The 10197-nt window shown below is 28.7% G+C and overlaps 1 protein-coding gene across 2 annotated transcripts; it reads left to right on the top strand.

The window, feature by feature from the left end:
- The first annotated feature begins 8153 nt into the window (after positions 1-8153).
- LOC100808345 (CASP-like protein 1F2) lies at positions 8154-9956 on the top strand. Of its 2 annotated transcripts, none has more exons than XM_003548916.5 (3): positions 8154-8600; positions 8761-8881; positions 9448-9956. In XM_003548916.5, the coding sequence occupies exons 1-3, from the start codon at positions 8464-8466 to the stop codon at positions 9673-9675; spliced, it is 486 nt and encodes a 161-aa protein (XP_003548964.1). In that variant the 5' UTR covers positions 8154-8463; the 3' UTR covers positions 9676-9956. The 2 variants fall into 2 exon arrangements, with proteins under 2 accessions (XP_003548964.1, XP_040866728.1); XM_041010794.1 differs by having other exon boundaries at positions 8155-8600; positions 9470-9956.
- The last annotated feature ends 241 nt before the right edge of the window (positions 9957-10197 follow it).

Here is a 10197-nt window from a genome sequence, read left to right as displayed (position 1 = left end):
TCGTAGGTCATTTTCAACCGTGATTTTTATAGGAGTTGTTAGAAATAAAACTTGTTCTTACGAGTTTTTATTATTAGAGCTCGTTGACGTGGCTTTCAAAATATAGTAACAGTACTTTTGTTAACAAATTGAATTTTTAACATTAAAAAATTATTTTACTTATTAAGATCAATAAAAAAATATAAAAATGTGAGGTTGAATATTATGAGATTTATTAACTTTAAATCCTTAAAAATTCTACTATAAGACTTTGTAACATATAGTTTTGAGTTTGTCTCTTTCATTCTTTTCAGGCAAAATAAAAATTTCATTCCCATTTTTAGAATAAATCATAAAAGAAGCAAAAAGTATGTACATACATTTTTATGTCATAGTGTTGGTAATTTACACTTTTGGGTCAAATGTATTTTGTCATTATTATCTCTTTGGCAAGCTAATTAAATCATGCAAGTAATACAGTAGATAAATTTAAGTATCGCTTTTTAAGAGACTTATGTGATATTATCAATTCATGTAAATATTAACTTAAACTAATAAGTATTACAAAAAAAAATATAAACATTAGGTGATTTTAAGAAAGTTAATAATAGAACAAGTGCATTAACAAGTTAAAATGGTCATTTTATGATCATTTAAAATAATATAATATACCCATTATAAATCAATGTTAGAATCCGTCAACCAATGATTTCTTAACCTTAATCTTTTAGGTGAAAAAATTATTAGTTTTATTAAATTTTGATTCCTTAAAAACTTAATAAAGGAACTAATTTTAAGTCTAATGATCGAAGATAATTGATCAATGAATCAAGTTTCATTTCTAGACACGAAATTTTTTAGATATTTTACGTCAATTTAAGACTATTAAAGTATTTTTCAACAACAATCAAGTTTCAAAAACATGTCGTAATTTATCATTTCACAATAAGCATTAAGTAAATAAATAAATATTAACATCAATACACTACACGTAGATATAAAAATATCAAAAGATACAAGAGAGTATGAGTTTGATCACATCCAACCCTACTAATGGAGGAATTTAGCTACTCATTTTCATGGGTGGCCTAAAAAATACATGGAAGGTGAAAGAAGCTGAACAAAAAATCCAAGAGAAAACTTCTCTCTAATGGGCTTGTGTCTACTTTGTGGAACGATACAAAAGAAAATATGAGAGATCATGTGTAAAAAGATAAGCATTCACTTTAAACACATCATAACATTTTTTATTTTTGGTAACAAATTTCAGTTGACCAGATTGTTTAGCTTAACTAGAGTATATAAATTTGAAATGACATGTCATGCTTGGCCATCAAATATTGCTTAGTCAGGCTTTAAATCTTTTGCTCCTTGTCTCAATTTTAGCTTAGCCTATAATTTGCCTAGCGACTATCTTTAAGGCATTTTCTTGGGCACTTTAAGCTTTTGTTCCAATCCTCTTTCTAACTTCAACCTCCACTTATAGAACAAAGGAATAAAAACACTAGGATAAATCTACAAAATAAGACAACTAATTATAAATTTAAGACTTTATAAATTAAACTAAGACAAGTTAAACAAGGCTCCAAATGAGAAGAAAGGAGAGACAATTGCCTCTTAAATCGCTCACAAATTAAGTGTCTTGGACAATTATAAGTTATTATAATTTATTTGTGCAAGTGCAGTGATTGTTTTTAAGGTGCATTTATTTAAGTTCTCTTTCCTATTAATATGTTTGGATAACATTTTGAATTTGAAACAAATTAAATTTTGAATTATTTTAAAAAGTTGTAAGGAGAAGTTTCTAAAAATATGAAGTGATGTCGGTTATATGGATCACACGACATCATTTAGCACAATTAAAAATCAAAGTTTCATGAATAGTATTAAGTTTGCCTCCCTTGATGATTTCCTCCAATGCCATTTTCGATTTCTCTATTCTCTTTTTTCATGAACTAAAAAGCATGCAATCTACTATGTTAAATAACTCTCTTCTCTTATGTCCTTCATACACGTTCAAACCACCTAAATTGTTTTGTTTTCTTATTTTACTTAATGAGTGTTATACTAATCTTCTTTGGTATAACATTATTTTGTATTCTATCTTTTTCTTGTATGATCACACATTTATCTTAACATTTTCATTCATGTCATTTCCACTTTTCTCTCATGTTGTTCTTTTAAAGTTCAACATTCACTACCATATTTAGACATATAATTTTACGATAAAACTTATTTTCAAATTCAAATATTAGGGATCTGATTTGAAAGAAAAATTTATTAGTGATTAGATGCTAAAAATGAATATATATTATGAATTAAAAACATATTTAAGTCTAAAAGATAAGAAATAAAAGTAAAACCGGTGATTTTAGTAAAAATAAATAAAAAATTGTCAAAAGAGATGTGTGACTTAGGACACTACGTCAAAATCAAGATTAAACGACGATGACATAACAAAGGTTGTAATTAACTGCCCCTAACCTATATGTTTCTCGTTGGTTTAATAAGCAACGTTATGTTTGAAGCTTTGAGGCGGTCTCAAATCTAAAATCGTGAGCATAATTTAATAAAAATAATAATAATTTTATTATTAATAATTATTGAATACACGCTAGTTGTCTAATGCCTTTGGCGCCCTTTCCCAGTAACTTGTATTGAAATTTTCCCATAAACCAAATAAAGAGGAACACAACTATACCATTGGCTTCCTATGCACCCTAAATTTTCTCTCTCACACTACCGTTTGCTTCATTGTTATGGTTCCTTTACTGACCTAACTTCGCCATTAAAAAGGTATCTGCTATAGATCATTATTGTTTTTAATAAAAGTTGTACAATGATAAAGTTATCAGTAAAATATACTATGAAAAAAATTTGAAGCTGAGAATACATACATGCCTTCAATGTACTTGAGGATCTCTCCGCCACCAGGAAGGAGTGTTTTACCGGGTGCTTCAACATCGAGACGAAGTTACCGGTGACTTTATCTATAGTATTTAGCTCATTTGTTATCTCTCTATCAGTGATCTTTATCTTCATATTTTACTCTTTTCATATCAAAATAAAAAACAATTGCATCTGTTTCACTCTCTTGGCCACGAACAACAAAGTCTTCTGTCACAACTACGATTCAAAATTCTATTTTAAGAATTTGGGTTCAATTAAAATAAATTAAATTTTATTAAAACAATTTTAGTTGGTCATGCTTGTTAATGGCGGAAAAGTGTTTGAAACAACAATTTGGGTGAGATTTAAATGCTTGCTAAATGCGTGAATCAATTTTAATTTGGGGAAAAATCAAGTGTTGTTGTTGTATATTGTTGATATTTTTGGCGGAATTGATATATCTTGTTTTAGAAAGTAGTTCCATAACTATTTGTATTTTGTTAGAACATAGTTCTAGAAATTACTTTCTGAAATTGATATATGAAGCTTTGGAAAGTAATTTCCAAAATGATGCATTAACAAATAAAAGAGTATAAATGGAAATAAAAATATAAAGAGAAGGGAGCTAGTGAAATTAGCAAATATGAGAATTGTAAATAGAAAGTGCCGAATAAAAATCCGTTTGGTTACACTAGTCCATGAATTATTTTGTTAGTCCATAGTTTGGGAAGTTGATATTGGCCCCTCCATAATTGCTATTGGCCCCTACCATATTTGTGAAAATACCAAAATACCCTTTCCTCCTATTACTAGCACCCACTCTTCACCACCAATATTTCTTCCTTCTTTCCTCTTTCCCTTTCTTCCTTCCTTGCCTCACAAAGCTCTCTCCTTTGCACGATATTTTTTTTTTTTGCCAACACAACAGAAGTACGATTACATTATTTTTCTAGTTTTATGGCAACCAAACGAAATCACAATTTTGTTGTTCTATGGAATCAAAAAAGAAAAATTTACAATGGAAGTAAATTTATGTTGTGCATTATACAACATAATCATACTTTTGTTGAATATTTTTTCGCACTCCCACTTATACAATGAATCATGATTCTGTTGTGCAATATTTTCACATCCCCAATTACATAATGAAAGTATGGTTCCGTTCTGCATTGTACAATGAAATCGCACTTCCGTTGCACAATATTTTTTGCACCCACACTCGAGATTATCAAACTTAAGAGTTTACATAGACTCGTGGAAGCTTAATAGACTCGACTTGTGGACTCAATTCATAAGAGTCTACTTCGTTTAAAATAATAATAAAATATCTATAAATAACATACTAGTTGAATATTCCAACAGCATAATAAAGCAAAATAGTAAACCATAAAATTCACAATACTTAAATAACCAAGTCTAATAATGCATCACTACTAGATAATAACCAAGTCTAATAGTAGTGATAGAATATTTTCATTAAGGGTTTGTTATTGTTAGAGGTGATGGTTCTTCAATTCAAGAACAACACACCAAATAATGATATGTTGAACCCTAAACGCATAGTAAATAACCCAAAACGATCTAGATTTTGATCTAATTTTTTTAACTTGTTGACTCATCGACTCACTGGTAAACTCGAGAGTCAACCGAGTCTGCATAGAGTCAACCAAGTCTGCATAAAATCTATCGAATCTACTAAAAAGAGGTTACACACTAGTCAACTCGTAGATGATAAATAGATTCATAAACTCAAAAATTTGACAACCATGCCCACTACTGCCCACTACTGCAATGGAAGTATGTTTCCACAATATTAAGTGGGAAAGAATATTTTTGGAAAATTTGAATGCGACGAGCGAATAACAACTCCCACATCTTTATCTTCAGGCCATTTCTCTTAGTTTTCAAGACTAGGACTTAACATCCAAATTACCCCCCAAACTTCTTTCAAGTAATAGATAGATTATATTTAAAAAAATAATGAACTTGCGTGGATTGAATTGTCTGTTGCGGTGTTTCTAACTTTCTATGCTTTACATAGCCACAAGTAGTGTACTTGGATATATTGTGTATTTGTTTATTCAGTTTTGTCAAGTTTTGTAATTCTGCAGCTTAGTTAGGCCACATCTTGTGAGCTAATTGAGTTTTTTAAATAAAAAATATTTTATTTAAAAAAAAATAAGTAAAATAATACATACTTAATAAATGATAATATATATTATCATTGATAATATATTAATATTTTTAATAATATATGTTGTGACTAATTATAATCTAACTCAAAGAGATATATACTAATAAATTTTATAAATTAGAAACAGTTAGTAGCAGTTATCAAGTGACACTGGACTTGAAACGTCAAAATTTTAATTAGTTGATACTAAGCAACCTGGCACGTGTTTGTATCAGTTCTCTTGACCGTTAAATGCAGAAACAATAATCAAAAGAACTAGTTCGTGTGTCTTTTTTTTGGTAAATGATCAAACGAACTAGTTTAAACACACTACTCTTTTTTCTCAAACTGGATTTTGACCTGTGAGTTACAGGGGTTAACAGTTTTAGATTTTTTAATTGGATTTTATATTGTATATAATACCATGTGTTATATTTTTATCTTCATATTCTTATAAAAAAAATAATTTTATCATATAATAATTTAGATATTAATATGAATTTATGTAAAATTTAATCTCCTAAAGAAGGTCCAGATAATTTTATCATATGATATCACGTAAAATTTTATCATAATAATTTTTTAGTGGGAAGTAGGAAGGTCCAATAGAAAAGTTCTTAAAGGAAAAAGCTAGATCTACTAAAGAAAAAGAGGATATCACAATCGCTTTTTATTTATTTCTTTATATAAAAAAATAGCTTTTTATTTGCTAGCACGTTATATCTTTTACTCTTCAATATGAGTCTATTAAATTATTTAAATGTAATTACACTTTTCTTTCTTTTATTATTGTGAATTTAGTCCCCATTATTAAAATTATATACTTTTGGTTGACTTTTTTATTGGCATAACTTTTAATATTTAACAAAATGTTGATGTATTAGGAAAATGTGATGGAGTGATGGGAAAACATATAATAAAAAATAAGACAACATCATAACATTAAGGCAATATAATAAAAACTCTTTATTACTCACAAATGAGAAAAATCACACAATAAAAGTTAAGGCAACATCATAAGATTAAAAGAAAATATCATACATTTGTTCAACATGGTTCAATTTCTCATTTCTACATCTACACAATTTTATTTTGTCAATGTAGTTCAATCTCTCATACATCTAAGATCTCAAAATTGTTAAACATCCATAACTTTATCACAACTTTTCTGAACAAACTTGGTAAACTCTTCCTTTACACGTCCCCTCCTTCACTTGGGGTGGTGACCCGCTTTTCAGGTTAGGTGATTCTTCTTATCTCAACAATTTTTATTTCCAAACCTAGCATCATAATCTTAATAAAATCTTAATTTACATGTATTATTTTTAAAATCTAAATAATATCTTAAATATTTGAAATTACCAATTTGAATTCTTTCACAATAATTTTCCCTTGAATTAAAATTTTATAATTTCATCTTCAATCATCATGAATGCTTGTCTTGCTTTCTCTCCACACAAAGTTTGGTATGTTTCCCAACATGCTCTTTTTGAGTATTGGATAGTCCTGACTTGTAGAGTACTGCTATTAACTACCACCATTGGAACACTTCGCTTGACTTTTACATTGTCAATAAGACTTTGGATACAAGGATCCACATAAATTCATCATTAACCCTCTCAAACTTCTTCAATACTCTTTTTCTTTGATCACTAGGTCGCTTGATCAATCAACTTTGATACCACTGTTGGAAAAAAAAAATACACTTATTCATTACTCACAATGAGAAAGAATACACATAAAAGATAAGACAATACCGTAAGATTTAAAAAAGATCAAAAAGATCACAAATTTATTTAACGTGGTTCAACCCATCATGCTTACATTCACACAATTTATTTAGTTAATATTTTCATGCCTACATATTTGTGGACAAATTTAGTAAACTCTCAACTCACATTACCCCCTTCCTCAATTAGGCTTAGTTTGGTAGAGAAGAAATGGAATGAAAAGAAAGATAAATTTTTAAAAATTGGTGTGGATTCCAGGCCTCTACCATACTATTTTAATTCAAATATTTATTCTTTGTTTCTTTTCTTTCCACACTAAACGCTTTAAATAGTGAAAAATATTTTAAGTAGTGAAAAAAACCGTTATCCAAAGTGTTTTAAGGATGAAAGACAAAAAAAATACATTTTATAAGAATTAAAATAATTTTTTTACAAAGATAAAAATGAAAAAAATGCTAAATGGTAGAAAAAAATGATATTTAAGCCAATATTAGAAGACCGAATTTGCAAAACAAGCACAGTAAATGACTAAAAATACATTTAAGTTCATTATTTAATAAGATAAGAGTATTTTTTTAATAAGTAAGATAAGAGTATTGAAATTATGTTTATTTTGATTGATGTTTCACTATCTAGAATCACATTACAATATCAATTAACAAAATTTTAGACAAATTTTTACGTTTAGTTTATGATGAAAAATTAATTTTAATTTAAAGCTTGTTATACTCACAACTATTAATTTTTACTACTAATTTCCTTTTAAAATTAAACAACATAATATACTCAATTGAAATCAATTTTACAAACAGTTACTTCCCAACCTCGTCTGAGGCGGTTTATTCATAGTTGTGAGTTTCAAATTTTGTTAAAAACAACAATTATCTTTTAGTTTTTAACATTTAATTGTAAATTTTTCTCCAATTTTTTATTTTAAAATAATTTATTTTCAAAGTTTTCTTTTGTTATTAAAATTAGTTCTAGTGGTGTTTTTGTAATAAGGATAATGATAACAAAGGTAACAACAATAAAGATGCTAATTATGGTAATAGTTAATAATGACAACTGACAATTATATTAATTGCAATGGAGGTGATGAGATAATATTAAAGATAATAATAATAATGGTAACGTAAGTAATCATAACAAGAATAACAAGAATTACCGGCAAATGTTAAAAGTGTATTTTCCTAAAATAAAAACTAAATTAAAAAAAATATTGGTTTTAAAAGTAAATGTAAAAACATTTTAAAATTTAATTAAAAATAATTTCAATTTCCACCAACACGTTTTATTTTATAAATTACTATATTTTAAAGTAAAAAATAAAAAACTCACAGTCCTAAATTCCCAATATTCCTCTTTTAAAGATCCCATTTTTGCAGCTTGTCCTCGGGACAATGTCTCATTCTTTTTCCTTTTTCCGCAATTTCTCTTGTTAAATTCACACATACTAGTATTTTCATCATCATCACTTCCCTGTCAGTCTCTGCCTTCCATTCCCTGTCGTATTCTTCCCCAATCAAGCTCTCTACTCTTTACTACCCATTTCCCTTCCTTTAAAGTAACTCGAAACGGTTTCCCTTTTCCATATGCCTGACGCCAAAGATTCCTCCATAGTATACTCCAAATCCAAATCAGCCTCGATCAGCCTCACAACAACAACATAGGATTATACTAACTATTTTCTTGATGGCTCAAGACATCCTCAGAATCATACCCACTCTCCTCTCTGCAGCTTCAATCGCCGTCATGGTCACCAACAACCAAACCGTTCTCATCTTCGCTATCCGCTTCCAAGCCCACTTTTATTACTCACCCTCCTTCAAGTAAGTACCTTCAATTTCAAAGATTTGATTTTTCTGCTCTCCCTTCCCATACTGTTCTGTAAAACACGGAACACGGAACAGCATGAGAAGAGATAGTACAGAATAACATCAAAAATATTTTTTTTTTCAATTATCCTCTGTCTGCTTTTCGGTACCACAGGTTTTTTGTTGCAGCAAATGGTGTAGTCGTTGCCTTGTCTTTGCTGACACTGGTACTGAACTTTCTCATGAAACGTCAAGCATCACCAAGATACCATTTCTTCCTATTCTTGCATGACATTGTAAGCTTAATCCTTTTCCTTCTCCAATGATGTCGTAAATATATGCATCATATATGTATGCCTAGAAAAAAAAAGTGTTAGACATTAATATAAAATAAGTTTACATTACCATTTAATCATAAATTATTATCCAAGGTTATTTTATTAATTTTTATGAAAATGATTTTTAAAGTTATAAAAAAATGATTTTTATTAGTTACATGTGAAAATAAATTATATTCAATAACCGTTGGTGAACCTCAAAACTGTGTTTTTGAAACGGATCGATTTATAGTATGTTTTTTGTGTTGATCCGTTAGATTGATCTTAAAACCCGCGTCACCTTAGTCTTAAAATGTGTCAGTGCATGTTAGATGACAACTCAAACATGTCCATAGTCATTAAAATCAGCATAATTTAACATATTATTTTATTAGTATTCTCTAGCTTGTAATCAAATTCATAATGACACATCATGGTGCGGTTTGATTGATTCATTTAATGTAAAAATGAGAAAAGGGTTTGGTTACAATTTGACTTTTCAGCCAACAAAATTAGTGAAAAAAGAATTTAATTTGACCTTGAAGGTGATGATGGTGTTGTTGATAGCTGGATGTGCAGCGGCAACTGCAATAGGTTACGTGGGGCAGTTTGGAGAGGATCATGTGGGTTGGCAGCCAATATGCGACCATGTGCGCAAGTTCTGCACAACAAACTTGGTTTCCCTTTTGCTCTCTTATTTTGCTTTCATTTCCTATTTCGGAATCACTCTTTTATCAGCCTACAAAATCGTCTCTTCTTCTCCCAAGAACTAATAATCAAATCAAGTCAATATACCACCAACAACAACAACAACAACTACCGTTACCAACAACTTGTCTAGCTAGCTACAATGATGAGGGCCATGAGGGGGATTAATTAATTTATACTATATAATCCCATGTTACTATAAATGTTGTGCATGTATTTTTTGTTACAAAATTGTTAGTTTGGTGTGTGTTTATCAATGCTTTTTTTGGTATGGTTATAAATGCTATAACATGTAAAGTAGGAGTTAAAGAAAATATTTACCAATAATAATCAAGCTTTGTTTTAAGATACATAATTATCCTATATTTTATCTTCTTTTTCATCCCATTTTTATTTTTTATTTTTGATATTTTTAAAAGTCAATTTTAATGATTAATTTATTAGTAAAAATTGGAAAGGATTTGAACTCACACCTTTCTTCCTCTTTTTCTTTACTCTTAATCATCAAGCAAATCTTATAACTCTAATTTTTCTTTTCTTTTCATTTCATTTCTCATTACACTATTTATCATATTTATTGATTTCTT

Source organism: Glycine max, chromosome 16 (assembly GCF_000004515.6).
Source record: "Glycine max cultivar Williams 82 chromosome 16, Glycine_max_v4.0, whole genome shotgun sequence".
In the NCBI taxonomy this organism is placed as follows: Eukaryota; Viridiplantae; Streptophyta; class Magnoliopsida; order Fabales; family Fabaceae; genus Glycine; species Glycine max.
Note: the sequence above shows the minus strand (reverse complement) of the source record. Positions and strands in the feature narration are given on the sequence as shown.